Source organism: Ostrinia furnacalis, unplaced genomic scaffold (genome assembly GCF_004193835.3).
Source record: "Ostrinia furnacalis isolate ACB-3 unplaced genomic scaffold, ASM419383v2 OfSCF5129, whole genome shotgun sequence".
NCBI lineage: Eukaryota > Metazoa > Arthropoda > Insecta > Lepidoptera > Crambidae > Ostrinia > Ostrinia furnacalis.
In genome coordinates, this window is record NW_021135368.1 from 553,663 (window position 1) to 577,824 (window position 24,162).

The following is a 24,162-nucleotide window of genomic DNA, read 5'->3' on the forward strand; positions in this document are numbered from 1 at the left end:
GAGATTAAACTAACACAGCTCGATGCTAACTAAGGAAAGCTCGGAAACTTAACGCATATAAAGTTGAACAAATAAAATGTTTCTACTTTGTTTGTATACAAAGATTATTGTATCTACGTGGACAAGATAAACATATTTCGTAATTTTCATTCTGATCGACATTATTTTTTAGAAAATTAAAGGTTTAAAAAATACTTATCTCAAATTAATATCACATCAAAGTAACAGAACATAAGGCTTTTTTTTCATTTTCACAACAATGCCTTACCTAAATAGAAAATCTAAATGAAGGGAAAGCTTAAAAAGTCTCCGTATAAGTACACGTTTTGCCGGTAAAATGTATAATATTCTGCCGATATGACCTATAAATTTAATGTAATGTAAAACAATATGTTGGGCGCATTCATTATTTTCTTTTTGTTGGAAAACAAATTCTTTATAAACTAAGTATTCTGCATTTTTATTTTACATCGTGTGATACCTACCTAACCCTATTTTTTGTAAGAAATCGATAAAGAAGTATATTTTAATGACTCATTTATTGTAACCGAAATTTTAACATAACGATTACTGACGGGAATTTTTTAAATGAATGTGACCAAAAGTACTCGTAACTTTTATATAAGTAAATAAACATAAATAAAATGCTTTGAAATATTAACGCAACGTTTACGGTAGCGTTTATAACGCCTCAATAATATTGCTACGAATTTCGTAGCACGTAGCACGTAACGCGTAGGGCGGGCGTAGCGGGGTTTCGTAGAAGCCGTCAGCGTCACCTACGCGCTACGGAGTCTATAGCTCGCTGAGGCTCGCGCGGTCAGGTATATAAGCAGCGGCGGTCCATACAACCGCTCATTTGCTTTCGAAAAGCATCAGCAGAGGGCACAGAAGCTTAGCTGAGCTGTCAGAGACTTCGCGCTTTCACAACCACAAATAAGGTAAGGTATAAGTCATTATTTTATTATTTTATAAAGAAAATAAACACATAAACATTAATTTCAAAAAATTAAGATATCTTATTTTATTCATAAGGTGCAAGGTGGTTTAAATGAAAAGAGCTTTCAAGTTATTACATTTAATTTGAAAAAATGTTGGTAACGATATTACTTATTGTATTTCTACCAATATAGGTAAATACTAATGTCAGTTGTTAAAGTAAAATTTATAGAAATCAGAACTTTTTAATCGTCTATGATTGACTTTTATGCTCTTCTAGCTAAACCTTTTTCAAATAAGTTGACGTGCGCTTTTTTCGCCAAGTCACGGCAATATTGATATTTAATTAATTAACTTCTTAGTCATAGGTGAGGCAAATATGAAGAGTATATTTACTAATTTCCGCAGTACCCTTGACTCAACAGAATTGGCGGTCATTGCCAATAAGGCCTGTACGAACAGCTACTTATTTTATTTGATACCAACGCTATGAAAGTATCATCATTTAATAAAAAAAATCTTGATATTTGGTTATTTACACATAATGTGATTAGTGTGTGTGTTTTNTTTTGAGTCATGATTTTTATCGGCAGAAAAACAAATTTAAAACCGATTTCTTAAATACCTCAAAATTTTATATTACTCATTTACTAATGAAAACGTCATGATCCTAAATACACATTAATAAATTAGGTCCCTTGGGTGATTCTGCCGCCATACCACTCCAAACTTATACGCAGGATGTCCGGAGCATGTTTAATGCGTTTGCGGGGCTACTTGTTGAGTGAAACTCAAGTGGACTAGTCTAGCTCTAACACAAACTTTCTCGCTACTTTAGATTGTGTTTTATTTTCAACAACCAATCAATATTACTTATTCATACTCTTATCTTGTAACCACCAGATCTTCCTTATATGACCTCATTCTAAGAAGTTGTTCGTTTTACGTGACAGTTAGGAGAAACTTTTAGGTCGAACCATTTGGATACCAAACTGTGTTTCGATCAATAAATTCTATAAAAACTTCTTTGTGTAAACAAATTGGGACAAAAGATTTTGATTTAAAAAAGTATTTTTAAGTATGTTTATATCCGTTGTCTAGTGCCCAAAGCTTTTCAAATTCAAATTCAAATTCAAAACGTTTATTTGCTAAAAACACAGTAATACAGGGTGACAATATTAAATAGGATCATGTGTTTAGTCTGATCGCGACGTGCAAAAATTATAGGATTCAATAATATAAAATTCACAACATTTTTTAAATTGAAACTACGAAACTGTGTGTTAAGAAATATTGTTTCTTCCTATATTGCGGCCATTCTCAGATGAGCTAGTTTTTGCGTGTCCGGGCTGTTAAATCGTTAAAAATGACAAATTAGAGACATGCAAGTATTTTTATATGTTACTTAATAACCCTATCCAGTTGTGCATTAAATCATAGGCCTCTATTTCAAGTATTTGTGACTAAATTAATTTCATGAACCTCTGTTCTCTAATTACCGTGACGCGTCCGCACACCGACTTAATGTTAAAAGTTGGCTGTAATTTTTATGTCGTATAGATTTGGTTTACTCCATTCAACATTTTAAAGAGTAGAAAAGATTGTCTTATGCATAGCAAAATATCTATTCAATAGAACCATTCTGTAAATAATTAGAATTAAAAAACTGCTTGTCCGAGCGAAAGTCCTAATTCCCGTAACGTTTTCTGTTTTTGGGCACACAAGCCTAAATAATAATATTTGACACATCATTTACGCGCGCGGCGCGAGCCCTTAGTTAGTTCTAAGACATGTTAGCAAGTAGACGTCTATTGCGTTGGCGTACCGTCGATGAATTGCGTAAGAGTATAATTACCATATCTTTGGTTTTCAATTTTTCTATTTACCATGTCCTTATTTTTATAGTAGATTTTTAAAGGTAGATCCACGTTGTTAATTTAAATAGAATCAGTACTCTGGCCTCCATACGTTGTAGTAAGACAGTATTTGCTTACCCTGCAGATTTTGGAAATTTTGAAGAAAAACTATCGTTTTATAATTTCCATGTACTAATTACCATATATTTATAATCACCGTTGTATGAAATTATTACCTACAAATTGCACTCACGATTGAATCAGGATGATGATAAAATATGAAATATACCTAGACTTTCGTATAACAACTTTACGGACTTTTCTTCCAATCTGACATCAAAATTTTGAAAAGCGTTCGAGTAACCTCAAAATAGATTCGATTTCATGACGAATGTTCAGCTTCAGTTGCTGCATGGTTGTTGGATTTTAGAGTATATTTTAACCCATAAGGTAAACCCACAAAAAGAAGTTAGCTGGAGTGAAATCGGGGCTTCCTGATGGCCAGGAGATGTCACCCCTGAGTGAAACATGTCTTTAACCAGATATTTATTTTCACTATTAATATCATTAAAATTAACATGTTAAATCATTAATTAATTCTAATATAATACCATTGAAATCTAGCCATATTACCTTTGCCCTAAGAAGATGAATTGTCCAACAGTAACACCTACCTGGCGTGATCACATTAAGAACAAAAGGGAACAAATGAACAGACAATGGGCATTTTCAAGACGAGAGTGTATAGGCACTTTGTACCATCCTAGACTGCATCCTACCTGCTTTGTTATGCATATAAAAAACTTCGTGATATGCAATGGATACTGGGCAGAAGTAACTTGGAGAACAAACTATATACAAATGCATCCTAAGACCCATGTAGACATATGGCATTGACTTAGCCTGGCAAATATAGAAATACTTTAACGTTTTCAAAATAAAGTATTAAAAATCTTGAGCTGTGCACCTTGGTTTACAAAGTCCACTGAAGTGATACCAAACGTCAAAGGGGGTGTAGAAAATTCCTGTAAAGCTTACAAACAAAGACTAGACCGTCATGAAATCTATTTGCTACATCCCTTCTAAATTCTGAGAGTTTTGCATTCAGGCTCAGGAGAAAGCGAAAAGCGTCAATCTGAAAACTTATTGGTAAAAGAATCGAGGTAACAAATCATGGGATATGCAGAGCTGGAACTGTCATTATTACAAATTCAATTTAATCTGATAATGTGTGATCGCTGATCGCAGATATATTAAAAAGAGGAAAAAACGCTGATATCATTAATTAATTTTTCGATATATGCATAATATCCGAAAAGTCAAATTTGTGAGACCTCCCGATCCATTATCTGTATCCATCGTTTGTACCACATTTAAAGCAAATAAACGATGATTCAGATTCTGATTCAGCTAAATGCTCTCATTTAAAATGTGACACGTAGCCCCTTCTTGCTGAAACAGTTGCAGTATACTGAAAATATCCTGAACAATAAATAGTAGAAATAGTGTTTTTCTTTTTGCAAAGGGCTATTAAGAGTACCTACAGCGTTTTTTATGACGCTATATATTTGTGTACAGCAATCAATGCAAGATGTTGTTTTTTGCTATTTTACGTATCTTTTCTAATTACCGTTAGATTAAGTACTAGCCTTATCTAATTACCGTGACCAGAAAATTTTTGGGTCTCATTTACGCGAAAACCACTTTGAATAATTTGACGCCTATACGATACTTAAATTCGTACTTTTCATGTGTTTGATATTTAAATGAGTTTAAGTCAATTAAGCCAAATTTCAAAAATGATATGGTAATTAGGCTGAGAACGCCTAATCGTGAGAATGACCGATTGAGATTTATAAATAATGGAAAGCATCTCTAATCCATTAATTATAATTTTTAATGACTTGCTTCAGCCACAAACATGCGGAAAGCCTCATAGTAAACAAAAATCGAATCAAATACATACGCAACGTATTGAACTTTTTGAACTCGTTTCAAATATAAATAAAATCATCTGAAAACACGAACCAACCGATTGCAAAGGCAGTGTTAATCCAATTTACATTTGGAAAGTAATTTATACGGTATTTACTCAAATGTTAGATGGGAAAAGATACACTCAAACGAATTACGTTCAGAGCAAGACTTCAAAGTTTGTCACACATACACTCGCATGTATACTCGGTACACATATCAAGTATCAAATACTTTCCGGCAATGATTACTGATTTGAGATGATTAAAAAAAATCTTTATTTGATTGAAACAAAAAATATACCTAATTTATGAGTAAGCCCTTACTTTGCTTGTCTTTATTAAGTACTTATACCATTTTGTAAACGAATAAAATCAGTGAAGAATCTACATTACACTAATAGATTACATTGTCTTATAGACGTAAAGTATTTATTTGGCAATAGTAAGCCTTCGCCTAAGTTCAATATTAAGTTAAGTAATATTTAAGTGAAAGTTACTTAGTAGAGTCGAAAATTTACCGCGATCAACCACAGCACTCTAACACTAATGCGTTAAAATGCGTTATAGTAAATAAATAATTAGTAAAATTACAACATTAAAAAGACGTAGGTACTTAACTTATTAAAAGGTAGCGCTTTACTAAGTTATCGAAGATAAGCTACTTATTGCGGTCAGCAGGAAGGTATCCATTTCCAAGCTCATTCCCTATTGGAACTCCTTTGTAGCTAATATATTTCTGGCTAACAAATGGTTATTACATTTATTGAAATTTAGGAAAAATGATATGCAACCAAAAAAGTACGGGAGGCTCGAATTCTAAAAGTAAGTATAGGGTGCCAAATACATATTTCATTTGAAGCTAAGGTTCCGATGTCAATAAAGATTCGACAGGACGTTGGTTCGATCCCTTTCGATCGCTTGACTTTTGCGTTGGTTATACACTATATTACCACAAAATACATTATACTTGTTTCCATGAATATTGTAACTACGTGGACCTATGTATGAACCTTTCAGGACTCGCGGAAGTTGTTTTTAATTACTTGACAAGAGTATACGAGTATTACTTATTTCAGGCAAATACAGTCACTGAAACGTATAATTAACACGATCAAAACATAAAAAAGCAATATGGCAACTAGTAAATTCATATAGCAAGTAGTTACTCATAAATGCATTATTGAGAATATTAATTAGCCGTTAAACGGCAAGGCTAACTTTATTAATAATAACTAAAAGTTAGTTCACTGGGAGTCTACTGCTCTTTCAAACAAGCATGAAATATGCAGTAAACTTAGATTTCAATCTCCATTGAATAAGCTGCAATCTCTAAAGACTAAATATTATAAATTCTGAAGCTTATTTAAATAACACTGAATGGTTCTCAATTACAACAGAAATTATTATTACTCTCATTGAAAATGAACTCCAATGAAAATAGTAGCTCCACGTAAAATATTGTACACTCGAAACATAGTCAAGTATTTTAATTTAATAGTTAATTTTCAAATGTACCTACTAGTATCTATACAACATAGGTAGGTACTTCATCTTCTAGATCATATCGTACATGTCTTTGCAACTCTGAAGTTTAAAGTAAAAGCTCTGAAAAACTTCTAAAAGCCCTGACAGAGAACAAAGAGCCTTGTACAATTTTACAGTAGGAAACCTGTATTTTAACATTCCTTAAACTCTATTTAAAATAATGGCAACTGAAGAATAGGAAACAATTCATTATACTAAACAGCTTTTAACATTGGTTGCGAAGTAAGCAATGTTACACCACGTCATTAGCGATCTATTTGAGAACGCATTGAATGGACGCATATTTGACGTTAACTTGGTTACCTTGCGATCTGTTTCGCTCTCTAGTTCTAAATGTAACGCAAAATTGTTTGTGACGGTTTGGTTTGGAGTTCAAAACTCTCCTACTCCTTTAGAAAAAATATATAAATATGTTACCTAGTTTGATTCCGTATATGTATAACTTAAAAGGTACCAAGCATACTCCAGGCCAGAAAGTTGTAACCAATAAATAAAAATACAACATAGTAAAGACCTAAATAAACTTTCATGACGGTAAAGAAAACGAAATAATATAAATTCAACGCCACAAAAAAGGAGCCTTATTCGGAACAACAATATTAAATCGGCACTTACAAAGTCAATAATGTGTTAAAATCGTGGGACAGACGTGTTTTTCTTTATTTCATTGAATTTGTTACGGCCTAAAATAGCACTATGTTCTAAAGTTTAGGCTTAAATTTTAATTTATGGAGGTACCGAACGGTAAAATATTTATGTTAACGAGTATCCTATAATTTTTACAGCACATTGAATATGTATAATTTACGCCCAATAAATATGAATAGAAAAGTGAAATTTAAGGCAGATTTTCTTCTACACTAAAATATTTATAGTTTATGCCAGAATGATATATCGATTGTTACTTCCTTGCTTTCTCTGCTTCGTTCGGTTTAGTAAAGTTATCCACAACTTATAAAATGTAGCTATAGGTATTTCAAGAGATTATGTAAACTTATTGTGGTGTTATGCGCCTTGTTTGCAATAGTTCTTTTTGTCTGTTCGAAGTCTTATTAAAGAAAAATCAAGGAAATCAAAACGAACTAGTTGGGTAAGAAGGCTCTATCTCATCATCATCATCATCATCATCATCATCTCAACCATAGGACGTCCACTGCTGAACATAGGCCTCCCCCAATGCTTTCCATGTTGCCCGGTTGATAGCGGCCTGCGTCCAGCGCTTTCCTGCTACCTTTATGACGTCGTCGGTCCACTTTGTGGGTGAACGTCCCACGCTGCGTTTTCCGCTCTACCTAAAGAGGTATTAAAATCAGATAGGAACTCTAAAAGCATAACGAGATTGAAAATCCAATGAGCTTTGTCACTTTGATAATAATCAATTTTTGTTAAAGCCACTTGTAATTAGTTGTTTTAACTTCAGAACTTGAACCTACGGTAAAGTTTGTCCCATTAAAAAACGTTGCATCAAGATGGAGTAGTTTGAGCGAGACGGGTATTACTTTATGCATCCAATTCGTTCGGCTGATCGCCTTTGCATATTAATAGTGTGTACCCCGCCCCTTACATATTATGAAAGCGTGTCATGTCTGCCGCGTGTCAGGCTAACGCGTGTTCGATGAAGACGCTGACAAGTGAAATAAAATTGTATCCTCTTATATCGACGAGAGAAAGCTTAACAGATTACATACAATTTTCTGAAATCGCACTTAAAGATCTTTTGCAAGATTGTAAGAATAATGAGCCCAGTAAAGGTTGCTATGAATCACATAATTAATGTAAACAGTGTGTCTACCATGAGTTTACGTTAGGTGTGCTCGCTAGCGAAAACGTCAAAAATCTCTATGGAGATTTTGTTTCTTGAAAGTAGCCGCTAGGGGCGCTGCACAATATGTCATACAATTAATGTCATTTTTTTACGCAGTCGCTAGTGAGCACACGTAACGTAAACTCATGGTAAGCACACAGTTCTAATTAACCTCGTTACGTGTCTGTCTGTCAGTCAAAAGTGTCTACCTACTAGGAGGTAGTTTGTAATTAGTTCTTGCGGAATTCTTTGGCAACTGAATCGTCTTTTTCGGAACACTTACAATTTGCTAAAGTTTACTTATTAATAAAGAACTAATATTTTAGTAAATACCAACCTAGTTAAAATAATTTTGTTAAGCTAATTTATTATCATAATTGAGAATTCTTTTGTTATTCAACACACAAAACTTGATTTTGAGGAATGCTTTATAATGTCACCAACACAGATTCTGTTTCTGAATACTGATTCAAACATTAGGCACTTTTTGTGTTTAAAATACTGTCGCGACGAGTCGACAATGTATACTTATTAGAGATAAATAATCTAATACCTACTCCAAATTTTGTACAATATATTTGAAATCAATTATTTCCGCTATAATATCAGTTTTCCATAAATGGGATATTGGAAAGTGGAAACGTTACGGCGTTAGGAATTTGTATTTCACTAAAGTACTCGTAGTAATATTTCAATATGAAAGTAGCCCTATTGTTAAACTTTTCCGACATCCTGAATCAATGTCCTGAGTCCCCGACCCTTGGTCAATTGGTTTGGGTAAACACGTATAAATAACAGCTCGTATATCAAATTATTGTCAAGGCGATTCTTAACCCTGAGGCATGATTCGCGAGTTTTATACACAGTCCGCTGGGACCTCGTGAAGATATACAACGATGAAAGCCCACAGCTTTACCTCCTACATTCAACGTTTTGGAAGTGTAAATATAACAGTAAATGGGATATTCCTGTTGGGAAAATTATTAGAAAGAAAACTTTTGATTGATGTTGGATTGATGAATGATGATTAAACATATTTATGTTATGTACGTATGTATGTATAGCAGAAAAAAAAGGTTTTAACAAATGTTTGACCTTTATCATTTTGAATAATTTTTAAATCAGCTATGTTACACAGTAACTTATTTTATAATACTAATTCTTTTGGTTATTATGAGTTTTTTTGAATTTTGAATACCTACCTACCTATAATATAAAATATGGTCTGATAAACTCCTTGAATTTAGTAAACCAGGCTCCGATAATATGTGGAAGCTTTCAAAAGTGTTTTAAATGAAGATAGAATATTTACGAACAAAAATATGAATGATAAACTACAGAAGTCAGAAAAAGCACAAAGGAGCTTAATGAAATTAATACTGAAATTAATTGTTATAAGCAATAATTTATTTCCGAGAACAATAAATTTTAAATAAGTTAGATAAAAGTAGCTCTATTTACGAGTATAGTTCCAAAATATAGTTCCAAAATACTGAACTGTCCTATCGATGACATTGACAGCGGGGCGCCACCGTCAATACCGAATGGCTGGTTCCGATTTTTGCCATGTTGGAAACCATAAAGTTGAACGATGGTAGCGCCCCCCTGTCATTGAGTTTGGCGGGACAGTTCAGCGTGGGTCATCTATACTGAACTGTCCTATGCATGACATTGACAGTGGGACGCCACCGTCAATACCGGATCGCTGGTTCCGATTTTTGCCATGTAGTTGAACGATGGTAGCGCCCCCCTGTCATTGAGTTTGGTGGGACAGTTCAGCGTGGGTCATCTATATAAGGCGATCCGACCGTTGATGTTGCTTAATCCTCGATCGGGCCCACTAGAGTGAGCCCGCCGTAGGCTGGACTTTGGTCCAACACCGCGGTGGGCAATCCTCTAGTTGGGTTCGCCACTGATCGGGCGCCTTATGCGCTCGATACGGCCCGATCGCGAACGTCGGTCTGCGACCGACGCGGACGAGCCTGGGCTTCGCTAAGCGAAGCCCACACTCGGCCTCGTCGGCACGCGCACCGACGATCGCCAAACGGCTAGAGTACCTTCTGTACTCGCCACTCTGCCCGGTGAAGCTGGAAAAGCTCCTCAAGCTACCAGCGCGCGTCCCTTCAAAAAAAAAAAAAAAAAAAAATGTTGCTTAATTTAGAAACTACGTGTCAATCATAACAGGCGCACCTCTGACGCCTACTCGCAATAATAACTAAACACAAAGCAGTCATTATTGTTGATTATGGCGTATGATTCGAGGAATTGACTGCCACAAACATATTCTCTATATCCAACTATTGGCAAAGTACGAGTAAACCAACAAACAATACGCGTCGCCATCATTGAGGCTCTATACTCGTAAAAACCCCATTAACGTTAATTAATTAATACTCTGACAAAACAAAACTCACAAACCCTTGCTAAGGACTGCCAGTTAATTTCTGGTACCGAATGAGTCTTCCGTCTATTGTTATTAAAATTTCAAATACAAATAAAATAACCCTAGACATACTCTCAACTGAAATTCAACATCCTGAACCTTTTGACTCGTACTCACGAGAGTTTTGTATAAAATAAGGGAATCAAATTGAATAATTAAGGCAAATTTCGGAATAAGTATGTGCACTAAAAGGTTGCGAATTATGAAGATCTTTTCCGAATATCTACACAACTCTGGGGAATTTGCTTACTGAAATTTTAATAAATCAATGAGATCTTGTTTTTCCTAATACGTCGTTGATAAAATTAGTCAATAAAATACACGTACCTAATAAGTAACAAAAACATTATGTGTGCCTACCATGAGTTTACGTTAGGTGTGCTCGCTAGCGACTGCGTAAAAAAATGACATTTAAATGTATGACATATTGTGCAGCGCCCCTAGCGGCTACTTTCAAGAAATAAAATCTTCATATAATTTTTTGACGTATTCGCTAGCGAGCTCACCTAACGTAAACTCATGGTAGGCACACAGGTCCTAGTAAAAGTATAATTTAGGCTCTCGCATGACCCAGTACCTAACAAACCTTAAACTTACCGTCCAGAAATATAGAATACTAGCTTTCCGCCCGCGGCTTCGCCCGCGTGGAATTTTGTCTGTCACAGAAAAACTTTATCGCGCGCGTCCCTGTTTCAAAAACCGGGATAAAAACTATCCTATGTTCTTTCCCGGGACTCAAACTATCTCTATGCCAAATTTCATCAAAATCGGTTGCGAGGTTTAAGCGGGAAAGCGTAACAGACAGACAGACAGACAGACAGACAGACAGACAGACAGACAGAGTTACTTTCGCATTTATAATATTAAGTTGGGATTTGATCTTGTAGTTTTATCTGTAGACATTATAATAATATTTTCCAACAATGAAGCGGCTCAGTTGAGTAGATTGATAATTCAATTATATTAGCTCTAAAAAGCATTCAGTAAAAACACATTTTAACAAAGAGTTAAAGGGTTAGTTAAATACAACATTTGAGATGAGGCATCCCAACTATCCCAACTAATATTATAAATGCGAAAGTAACTCTGTCTGTCTGTCTGTCTGTCTGTCTGTCTGTCTGTCTGTCTGTTACGCTTTCCCGCTTAAACCTCGCAACCGATTTTGATGAAATTTGGCATAGAGATAGTTTGAGTCCCGGGAAAGAACATAGGATAGTTTTTATACCGGTTTTTGAAACAGGGACGCGCGCGATAAAGTTTTTCTGTGACAGACAAAATTCCACGCGGGCGAAGCCGCGGGCGGAAAGCTAGTNTGAGGCATTCTATAAATATTTATAAAAATACTCACTAAGCGATCACATTAATTTCAAGTTTAAATGAATTTTACAAACGGTATTCTAAGCTTGTTTTCCTGTGTTCAGTAATTTATTTTGCCGTGTAAATGACACCTTGACACCGCCAAAGGAGATGTGGCGAAATAAAACCATGCGGGGGTCGTTGCGCCTGTCGCCAGCAGGGCCTGGCCCCCGCGAATGTCCACATAAGGCCTTACGCACGACATTTATTGAGTCACACGCACGTGTTCCCTTGACTTTTGTTTGAACCTGTAAGTGTTAGCATCGGGTTCACTTGTATAAATGGTTCAGCAGCAGCAGAACGACCCTTGGATCAGGAGTCCATGGTACTGAAATCTTTAGACTACTTATTGCCTGTTTTCACCATCAATGCCTATTTTTAAGTGACCCATAGGGTAACACATAGTGGGAATTTTGTTTTCATAGGGGTCACTTAAAAATTAGGGATTGATGGTGAAAACGGGCATATGTCACTTTATTTTAGTTCAACATAGCGCGTGTTATGTAATGCCACAATCGCGAAATCTTATGCGTAGTACGTATACATCGATGATATTTTGTATGTAAATAATTCAAAACAAAACTCTTTTTTTCTCTTAACTCCTAAGGGATAGATTTCAGTGCGCTTCGGTTTACACATTAGTACAGGCCTGAGGATCAAAATGCACTTTGTGTTGATTCTGGGCAACACTTGGTCCAGACCCTGGCACTATCCTTTCACTTAGATGTTGCTCGCTTCATAAGTGAACAATTCCATTTGTCAAATTTTTGTAGCTTAATTATTTTAGTGCTTTATATTAAAATGACCTCATTAAAGTTAAGATCTACAAGCGGTTAATTAAACTTAAATTTTAAAAAGCGGTTCGTGACGTCAATGCGTGAGCCAAAGGGTTCGGACGGGTCCATGTAATCAAAAGGCAACTAAACGGGTTACCAACACACCAATTAAGTTATTAAGTTGATATTAGACGATTAGAATATGTTATTACAGGATTAACTATTACAAATAGGTATTGTTATGAGTGTCATTTCTAAAATTACATGGGAATTAAGAGATTGTTTAATCGTAAATTCCCGGTCAGCGTGGGGAGTTTAGGCAAAATCCTCAATTTGTCTCTGCTAAATTGAGAGGGTTGTGCTCCTTCAGTGGAGACCAAATGAACTGATGACGTTAAATGATGATGATCGTAGAGCTTTTTATAAAAGTTTATTTTTGACAAACAAGAGCCAAAATTACATTTTATATTTACATAATTAGTCCATTTCTTCTCGACCGGTGTATTAACAAAAACATTCAGGTCCTAGTAAAAGTATAATTTAGACTCTCGCATGACCCAGTACCTAACAGACCTTAAACTTACCGTCCAGAAATAAAGAATATTTATATTTACATAATTAGTCCATTTCTTCTCGACGGGTGTATTAACCCGTTTATATTTCACGAGACTTAATTTTTCTTTCTCCTTATTAACCGTTTTTATGTTTCAGCTAATGAAATTATAGTCAAGTAGGCATAACCCTTAAACCTACAAAAAAGAATTATGAAGATACTTTCAGCGCGTAAACGGTGTTTTAAGTTTTTTTTAATGAAGAACATGGCTTGGTTTTTAGGGTTACACAAAAGGTGTTGCGAGGGTCCGCCGTTAATATCAATTTGTTTTTACAGCCGCCACAATGAAAGTCTCCGCGCCCTACACTACCAGCGCCGTGTTGATGATAGCCACCCTCGCATTGCTGTTTGTGTCAGTTTTCGCTGCCCCTATGGTAAGAGCTAAAACTTATTAAGTGAGTATATCTGGCAACGCACAAACCGTGTTATGCCAAATAAGAGAAAAAAGTAAAAAAAACTACATTAAAAAAGTTCTTTTTTCAATTTTTTTTTTCGCTACTTTCTTCGTCACCTGCTTTATTCAAGGAATATTCGGCTGTTCTAAATAGATTAAAACCTTTTTTAAACACAGTTATGCAAACGTATTTCACGATGACACATTAATTTATAGACGAGAAGAAGTTCTAAGCGTGCCTGTCTGTCTTAGTTTGCAACTCTTTGTCTATTTACCTTATTGGCAGCACAATAAAATTGTCTTCAGCAGCTGTTTGCCTTTTCTTTAAGCAGGCTGATGGAAAGAAGATCTAGTTACCTACTGAGAAAAAAACAGAACATAATACAAATTGAACTAAATAAATCGACCATTCAACATAGTTTTTTTTAGTAATATAAAACATCCAGTAAGTACTTAGCGTGATCGAATCAGAAATGAGGAGAAATATGCTTTTTTTGGTTCAAAGTAGTCATGTCACTAGGACGCATAGTTTCCGAGGATTAAGCGAAAAACCGAAAAGTGGCACCTTTAAACTCCCCGCCGGCTCAAGGGCTAAGGGCGGGGACTTTTGCTATGTTCACCTCCTAACTAGTCTAAATAAAGTCCTGAAGTCAGAAATTGTGTTCTACAGTTTTCCATCTATAATGCTTTATTGACTGGACTATAAATAGATAAAAACTTTTTGATAATGAACTGTTGTAAATAAACACAGTTATGCAAACGTATTTCACGATGTCACATTAATTTAAAGATGAGAAGAAGTTCTAAGCGTCCTGTCTGTCTTAGTTTGCAACTCTTTGTCTATGTACCTCATTGGCAGCACAATAAAATTGTCTTCAGCAGCTGTTTGCCTTTTCTTTATACAGGATGATGGAAAGAAGGTCTAGTTACCTAGTGAGAAAAAAACAGAACATAATACAAATTGAACTAAATAAATCGACCATTCTACATAGTTTTTTTTTTGTAATATAAAACATCCAGTAAGTACTAAGTACGTAAGCCACAACTAAAAATATTTTCAATCAATCAATCAATTGTTTATTGAGTTTATAACAAAAATAAATAGAAAATGTAAACTATAATACACATGTAATTTTGGTAACTTAATTAGTTGTTGAAAATAATTCGGCTGGTAAAAGGCTGTTGTTGATTAATTATCTGGTTGACCGAAATTAGCATTTCAAACAAATTCAGTGGCTTAGAACAATGCGTTAAATAGAGTCACTCTGTATATTAACTATTCAACGCCAAAATACTTAGGTCGCTAGTGCCTCAGTGACCTTAGTGACACTCTTAATTAAATACAGAGTTGTGAAAAATCTTTCATGACCTGCTCAACTTTCTTTCATGTCGACCGACTATTATTAATCATAGGTTTTATCAACAGTCAATGTAGTTACTTAATAATTAATTACATATGCTGATATGCTCTTTCATCAGGTTTTTTTTTATTTTGTTGAAATATTTAGTAAACGAGGCGAATGCTACTTGACTTTTGTGAGCAACATAAATTAACTGAAAGTATGTAGGTACATTGAGCTTGAGAAAATAAATTAAAATGTATGATGGTAAGGGTAATTAATTAATGATATTAAGATAATTAAAACAAGTTTCTTTAGATTTCATACTAACTTTTCTTTATAGCTATGATTTAGAGTAGGTATTGAAGAAACGGGGAAATGTATTACCATATTTAACAAAATACCAAACAACCTTGTCGAATTGCCAATAAACAAATTTAAGATACATATAAAAAATACCCTTATGTCCAAAGGGTACTACAAGGTTCGAGACTACACTCGCGAGCAAAAGTATGGAATCACTTACATGAAGTTGTTTCCACGCGATCTTGTGTACTAACGAATGTGTTAGTAACAAAAAAAGTGACACCATTTTAAAGACTAAACTTTTAACTTTAAATTGATACCAAATTCATTTAAATCACACCAGTATTTAAAAAGATATCCCGGCTGAAATGAAGAAGTAAGGAAAAAGACATGTATCAATTGTTTGATACGTCGCGAGTTGCGGCCTATTTACGCCCTATAAAAGCACGTGTTTTCGGATTTTTGCTTTCACACATTAATCCATACACATCTTCGCTTCTTTTGACACTTTACCTGGGATTCTACACCTTCAGAAGCAGCACAAATCGTTGCAATATTGCAAGAAGGGCTCAGCCAGTGGGCTGTCGCACGTCAGCTCCACATAAGCCAGTCCTGGGTTTCGAAAGTTCTAAGACGCTTTCGGGAGACTGGTGGCTTTATCCCGAGACCAAGTTCTGAACAGCGCCGGTGCACATCGCAGAGGGATGACCGTTTTTTCATGTCAACCTCTCTATGAAATCGTCATTTGACTGGTATCGACGTCCAGCAAGAGCTCAGAAATGTTCGTAGGATAGCTGTTAGTAAGTGGACAGTTCGTCTAAGATATAAGCTATAGAATTTGACTCCAAAAAGGCCTGCCACAGGGTCGAAACTGACGGCAGGTCACCGATAAGCACGCTTTCAATTTGCTCTAACACATCTCTATGGGAAGTCGATGCAAGCCACCCCCATAAGTCACTGTTTCAGCGAACCAGCACTGCACAAATCGCTCCCTAGGCCGCCTAGAGACCCGACCTCTTCGACTGCTGCACTGCAAACACAGTCTGCATTCATCGGAGAACAAAACTCGCCTCCATTACTCGCCTTCCCATCAAAATAAGTGCGAGCTAATTGAAAGCGTGCTTATNAGTACCTGGATGCAAGCGGCGCAGGACCGGTCTTTGTGGAAATCCTTGGGGGAGGCCTTTGTCCAGCAGTGGACGTCTTTCGGCTGAAACGAACGAACGAACGAACGAAGTACTTACGTAAGCCACAACTAAAAATATTTTCAATCAATCAATCAATCATGCTGAGTGGATACCTTTTCAGTATCATTGTAATTACCTTCTCATTAAATAATGTTAAGTATTGCAAGTGTATTGTCGATGATACTGAATAAACATTTTTTCTTTCTTTCTTTCTTTCTTCTTTCAATTGTTTATTGAGTTTATAACAAAAATAAATAGAAAATGTAAACTAATAATACACATGTATTTTGGTAACTTAATTAGTTGCTGAAAATAATTCGACTGGTAAAAGACTGTTGTTGATTAATTGTCTGGTTGACCGAAATTAGCATTTCAAACAAATTCAGTGGCTTAGAACAATGCGTTAAATAGAGTCGCTCTGTATATTAACTATTCAACGCCAAAATACGTAGGTAGCTAGTGCCTCAGTGACCTTAGTGACACTCTTAATTAAATACAGAGTTGTGAAAAATCTTTTATACTCGTAACCTGCTCAACTTTCTTTCACGTCTACAGACTATTATTAATCATAGGTTTTATCAATAGTCAGTGTAATTACTTAATAATTAATTATATGTGCTCTTTCATCTGGTTTTTTTGATTTTGTTGAAATATTTAGTAAACGAGGCGAATGCTACTTGACTCTTGTGAGCAACATAAATTAACAGAAAGTATATTGAGCTTGAGAAAATAAATTAAAATGTATAATGGTAAGGGTAATTAATTAACTAATAAGATTTTATACTAACTTTTCTTTATAGCTATGATTTAGAGCATTTAGCAGGTATTGAAGAAACGGTTTCTTTTTCTATTTTCTATACCCTTTAGTACTTTTTCTCGTTTATCGAAGACTATGTCGAACAACTCGAACTCTTTTCATTTTCGATTATGAATCTCTCACATAATTTATTTTCCGGCTTCAAAAATATATTTTCATAACAGGAATCAGAGGAAGAGCAATCAGAAAATTCTTTGGTCCGTGCGGATAACGACGGAGGCCTGTCAGCCCCCTGGGACGCCATCGACGCCGCGGCACTACGCAAGCTCCTCATGCAACTCGACGCTGAAGACAGGTAAAAAAACATACAACAATACTTTCTTCAATAACAACAGACTGTCCTGAGAGAAACTCGCAATCTTCCGCTAAGTTTGTCAACGTTTAGAAGAGACGTGGTAAAAATCTCCCAAAAAAAAACCGAGAAATTACTAAGGAAACTGTAAGCCTAACCAGCCCAAACTCTAGTTCTACAAAAGCCAAGTACTTAGACCATAAAAAACTATGTTTTTGTTTTTATTGTGTGTACTCAATCTGTACACCTATAGATGAACAAAATTCTAACTTACTGATTCTTCCTTCACCGCGCCTACAAAACTCGTAGGATGTTGCTTTCGAGCGGGCTCCCTTCGATGAGCTAACAATAGGGTAAGAGAATGAAATAAATAAGAAGGAAAAGAAAACTACAAATACTTATTTCGAACTTTAAGATTTGTTTCGATTTATTTTTGCCTTTCTATGGATCCATTACTTGCAAATTCGCAATGTTATCAAGTTACATATCTCATCAACTATTCAACATATCGAACGCCAACTCAGTACATGAAAACCCTATTACACCTTATCGATGCCCTTATCTGGCTTGTCATCCCCATAATCTTTGAAACTGTCTCAAAATAGGATTCCTGTTATTAGATAATTGTGGCTGTGTCATATAGAGTCGGTAGTTAGGTATACTTAGTGCAAAATTTAGTAACCTTATTTAAAACACGTAATACATATTATGTATTTCTAGAAACAGTTACAGGAAAAAGATCTCGATTCGAATTTGAATACTTTTAACAAAAACCGCCAGAAGATTGTTAAACTAAACTGACCATTGATGTACTTAAAATAAGCTGTCTTTAGGTTCTTATTGTTTCATTATATTTTAGTCAAAAGTTGCTTTGAGAAACCTTTTTCAAGAACAATGGAGCGTGTACTTTATTGGTTTGGACAAACCATTTTTAATTAGCTCCTTTTATATTATAAAAAAATGCTTAAACTAATAGGTCTGGAACCGCTGATCCGATTCTGAAATTTTTCTGAACAAGGTCCTCGTACATTTTCAGATGGAATTAGTTTGCTTGCTAACAATACCGCGAAAAACAACAAAAGCTATTTTCTTTTGTCTTAAACGAATCTCATTTTTTGACTACACTGCCCACTTTTACGTCGCAAAGTTCTTTTTCAGAGTTCCGTAGGTAACTAAGCCAAAGTACCCTTTTCTAAGAGTCCAATGTCTGACCATTTTACCGTCTGTCTACTTATGTAAAAATATTAAGTAGAGACTTGAAATTTTCACACAATGGCCGATATGAGAAAAAATAAACATAAATGTGTTCATGGGTATTTTTACGGAACCCTTAATATGAAAATCTGATTCGCACTGGGACTGATTCATACGTAGGTATTACACGTAATTTCTTGTGTTACACATAAAGTAAATGTATCCATTAGCTTTCTTTACGCAGATTGGAAAGAGTGATCCCACAGATAAACCAATTTACAGCAGAATGCTTCTAAAGACTCGATGACATAAAGTAACAAACGTATGTTAAGACGGTTTTAACGGACGACGGTAAGGTTGTTACCGTTAGAACTTCTACTTAGCTAATACTGGAGGTGACACCTACTTACATGTACAGTCCGATTATACCCTCCACGCAGCCGGCGAGAACTTATAAACCGATCCTGATTTTGCTAACAACTAAACTTTAGATTGTTTTTGTTAAAGAAGTTTCACGTCTGTAAGTTATTTGAATATTATTCTACTTGTATATTACTACAAAACGTCTTCTCTATGCACGACTTTACACAGTTTTATCTACTTATCATCCAGTATACAGATAGTTGAGCTTCTTACACATATAGGCGAGAGCTAGATTTAGGTTGGATTTTGTTAATAAGCATTTTAGTTCAAGACTTAATTTTGGATGCGTTTATCAATGTGCACTAAGTCCCTTGGCTCATACCAGCTTACTACAAAATCGCACGCTTGGGGTGTAGCTTGGGGCAACTAACTGCATTTGTTACAACGGTTTAACTGCTGGTATTAGTACATTATATGGTATTATATGGCTTGTTAGTTTCCTCTGGAAACCCTGCTTTAACGAAATTACAAATGATTATTCTTTCACGAAGGTAGGTTTAATATGCTTCTAAATAACTTATTTGGAGTTACTTTATTTACGTATTTTTTATTTTTAACCACAAAACGGTGTCAAAAACACTTACTGAATATCCTCCCTCTATTTAGATCTGTTAAAAATACAAAATTTTATAAACTGAATCATTCATAGACTGAAATTGATATTATATTCAATATCTTCGATATTATATTCGTAGCAATGCAGCTACATTGCTCGCTACGAGATTGTACTCGTAGCTACGAGATGCTACGAAATTCGCTACGTTTCGTAGCACAGTCATTTTATTTACAATCTGTAGTAATATTTACTGAGATATTGCGACGAAGAACCACTATATTACCTACTGGCTGGATCCTTAAAGTACAAAAAAGGATACGAAGGGTCACCCAAAATCAAATCATCCCTTAAGAGGTACGCATAGGTATAAAAGTGAAGAGATTACCCTTGCATGCATTCACTCGCCGACTTTTATGAAGTTGAAACTTCAAATAGATTATTAAGTTATCAAAATAAATATTTTAGGCTACTTATAATAATTTGTAATGAAAAAATATTACACCAACATTCCCCAAACACCACTTGTTTATTTCCAAGTGCGTATTAACAAATAGCTACGGCATTCGTAACCAATTTTAGTAAATTGTACATAGTGCAGTTAATAATACCTGTAAGTACAGTGGTGGGAGCCCGAGTTGACAGTAGCGAAGCTGACACCTCGGTTAAACTGGCTCTGTGATTAGCTCCGGAGCCGGAGGTGGCACAATTACAAACTAACTAGACAGTGTGCCTTGTGCCTTACTTTCAGCCTAATTTATCTGTCTACCTACTGGACAGTTTATTTATCTTAGTTGGGAAACTGCCGAACTTGAATAATTGGTGACGTGTCTATCGTTTTACCTTATTTAACCAGTCATTTAGAGTCCTAGTCTACAGCTATGTTCTACTTTTCTATTCACTAGGGAGAAAAAACTTTACGAAAATCTACATAATAAATGGCGACACAAGTATTTCAGAACTGTATACAATAAAATACCCACGGTGTCTTAAGTGCAGCTATAAACTTGTAAGGGTAAAAGTTTTATGGGATCGACAACATAAAACAAAAGGGTTTTCAGTCACTTTAAGAAAGCACTCTAACGAAGGCTAAGCCGCTCTTTGTTTGGTACATGCAGATACAGAGAATATGCGATATTCGCAGAATCCAGTTTCTATTTTGTGGATAGATGCAAAATTAGAAAAGAACTTTTATTTGGTTTCGTATAAAGATTTTATAGGTTACAGCGAAATCGGAATCATTAAACTTGTGATTATCATGAAAATAAACATTTAAAGAATCCAAAAACTAAGACTGTGCTACTAGATATATGTCACGTGAGATTACAATCACAAAGCTTGAAATATTGTTACGTTTGAGATAGTGTACATGAAAGCTTTCTTGATTACGATCCATGTACCTGTGTACCAACTTTCGCCAACTAGGGAAGGTACCTTCGTAGAAAATGTCGATCAAATTACTAACATTATAATAATAATTATTAAATACGTATAATAGCTATACAAATTCATATTCGTAGTAAAACTAAAGCACGATTGGTTCCATAATTAACTTACAAGGGCCGGGAACATTCGAGGCCGTTGTACGGATTGCAAACTACGTGCGATTTCAATTTTAACGAGTTTCATTCGGGTTTGTTCCGCTATGCTCATAGTTCATAAATTTAAACGTGTCCTTTGATAAATAATAACTTTGGTGCGGAGCTTTTAATTAATTTTCTACATAAACATATTTTGTTTTTGACATTCAATAATGAGTCAGGTGTACCATCAGATGCATTAAAGGTATGAATTCACCTGATAAAACCACTTCTAGGGAAGACTACCGTGATTCCTACAGCTTAATATTTTTAAATTAGCCTTTAACCAAGATAATTAAAATACACAAGTAAAAATACTACAATGGAATTTTCGCATAAATAGATAATTATAATGATATTATGACTATTTATTATTAAAAATAGATAAAATATTACGAAGGTACTCGTATGTAACACTCGGACAACAAAGTAGAACAATCCTTCATTTGCACGGTGCTGTGTAGTAGCGAAAGCGCTATACTCATGTTTTTATTGCACAACATGTTACCTAATTCAAACTAATTAAGGTAAAGTTCAGCTTTTTAGTTTCCTTTCCTCTAATTTGCTTACACTCTAGATTTATCTATATCTATACTTATAACAAATCTGTAGAGAGGTCAATTCTGTACATGAAATATATTTTCAAAATAACTATCAGGGGGTGATTAGTGATCGATACTGATGCCAAAAATGCAATCAGTAAAATTTTTGTCTGTCTGTCTGTCTGTATGTTCCTTATAGAAACAAAAACTACTCAAAAACTAACCGCTTAAGTTAGACGCTTGAAATTTGGCATGCAGGTATCTTAGTAAAATTAAAGCTTATTTACAACAGGATATTGCAAAATTCCCACGGGAACGGGAGTTAGCGGGAAAAAACATTTGTATGAAAAAATCTAAACCGCTTAAGTTAGACGCTTGAAATTTGGCATGCAGGTATTTTAGTAAACTTAAAGCTTAGTTACAACAGGATATTGCAAAATTCCCACGGGAACGGGAGTTAGCGGGAAAAACATTTGTATGAAAATATCTAAACCCCGTAAGATACATGAAGGGGGTAAAACGGGATCCACGCGTACGAAGTCTGGGCGGCTGCTAGTATTAAATATAATGGCAGCCAATTCGTTTAACTCACGAATCAGTGAATAAAAATACATGAAGTGAAATCAGAACCCTTCAAATTATTTGCGGTGCATAATCTGTATTGTAGCCGCTACATCATTATCAGGTCGTTTAGTTTTCATTACAGAAGCACCCTCTAATTAACCAGAGGCAAATACACACTACACACTGTGGCCAGGTTGGGGAAGCCTGATACATTATAAGTACAATGTAAAGTCCGCTCCAATCCGCGCAGAAGCTTTCAATGTTTCTATCAAATTGAGTCAAATATGTAACGATAATGAATCTATTAATTTATTTCTTGAAATGACACAAGGACACAGACTCTGATTGAGTCCATTTTAGTTTTATTATTTCACTCTTTCAACGCGAATGCTCTACATAATGTTGTAATGGTAGTTTTACTATTTCAATGTCTCCAGGATGAGCCGCGTGAGCCGCTCGTGGCCACAGGCGGAGCCGCGCGGCTGGGGCCTGCGGACGCTGGACGGGCGGCTGGCGCGCCCCTGGCGGGCCGACAAGCGCCAGGTGCGCTTCCGCCAGTGCTACTTCAACCCCATCTCGTGCTTCCGCAAGTGAACGCCTCGACGACCCCAGCTCACTCCACAATAGCGGATTGTTTTCGTTCAGCTAGTCAGGACTGCAATTGATTCCTCAACCTTGTTCTTCAATAAACTTAGTGCTTGGTTATTTTCTACTTATTGAAACTAGCAATAATCATGCGACAGTTCAACAATTTCAATTCGCAACACAAAGATCTCTTATTTTATAATCGGTAATTAAGTTTCTTATACCAATATGTGTATTAATTGTGTAAATAAATTGACTTAAAACTCTACCCAAGAAATTTTCTCTACTCAACCTCATGAAAGACTTCTCTCGCTTAACAATTAAAGTATTTGTGTAGGGTTTAAATTATGATAATAAGTAATATTACTCAANAATAGTAAGTAATCTTACTCTACGACACGTACATATTTGTATAGACCTAATTAGACTCACGGTTAGTTATTATAGAGTTTCACGCTATACTTTCACTTATATTCAATACAATTTTCCAGTTCAAGAAGTTCATTTTTGTTACACGAATTAACTATTTAACTGCCTTATAAGTATTTTTAATTTTAATATCAGTTTCTGTAAGTACTAAAAGAAAAGAAAATATTTTATTAATCTAATGTTATGTATAACTAGCACACATCCTAGAAAATGTAGTAAAATATATTATAATAAACGTCGTAAAGTATTATCATACCATAATACCTAAAAAATAGATGATGATATGGATTGTCATTATAGATAAGCGTTATAACGTTTAAAGACATTGATTTAAACGAAGTTATCAATGAATAAAACTAATTGTTTGTCTAAATCTGTAGTTTTATTTATTCCCAGAAGAAAACCAAAAAAAGGTAGTACACGACTGATACACAACTTGAACCTAATTTTGTTGAAGAGTTATATTAACTACTACGAGTATGTTTAAATGTTTTCGCTCAATTTCTTTTTAAGACAATTACACCAAATAAGGGTTTAAAGGTTTAATTTTTCTAATCCTAAACAAATTCATTTGTCGAAACACCGTTCTACGATGTTTAGTGGTCTCACTTAGCGGTCTGCCATTATTAAATTAGATTTTCTGAAATG

At 35.1% G+C, this 24,162-nt stretch overlaps 1 protein-coding gene across 1 annotated transcript; it reads left to right on the forward strand.

The window, feature by feature from the left end:
- Nucleotides 1-858: 858 nt before the first annotated feature.
- Nucleotides 859-23,823, forward strand: AST-C (allatostatin C). Its single transcript, XM_028315501.1, has 4 exons — nt 859-941; nt 13,585-13,682; nt 17,517-17,647; nt 22,938-23,823. Exons 2-4 carry the CDS (start codon nt 13,593-13,595, stop codon nt 23,092-23,094), a joined length of 378 nt encoding a protein of 125 aa, XP_028171302.1. The 5' UTR covers nt 859-941; nt 13,585-13,592; the 3' UTR covers nt 23,095-23,823.
- Nucleotides 23,824-24,162: the final 339 nt, after the last annotated feature.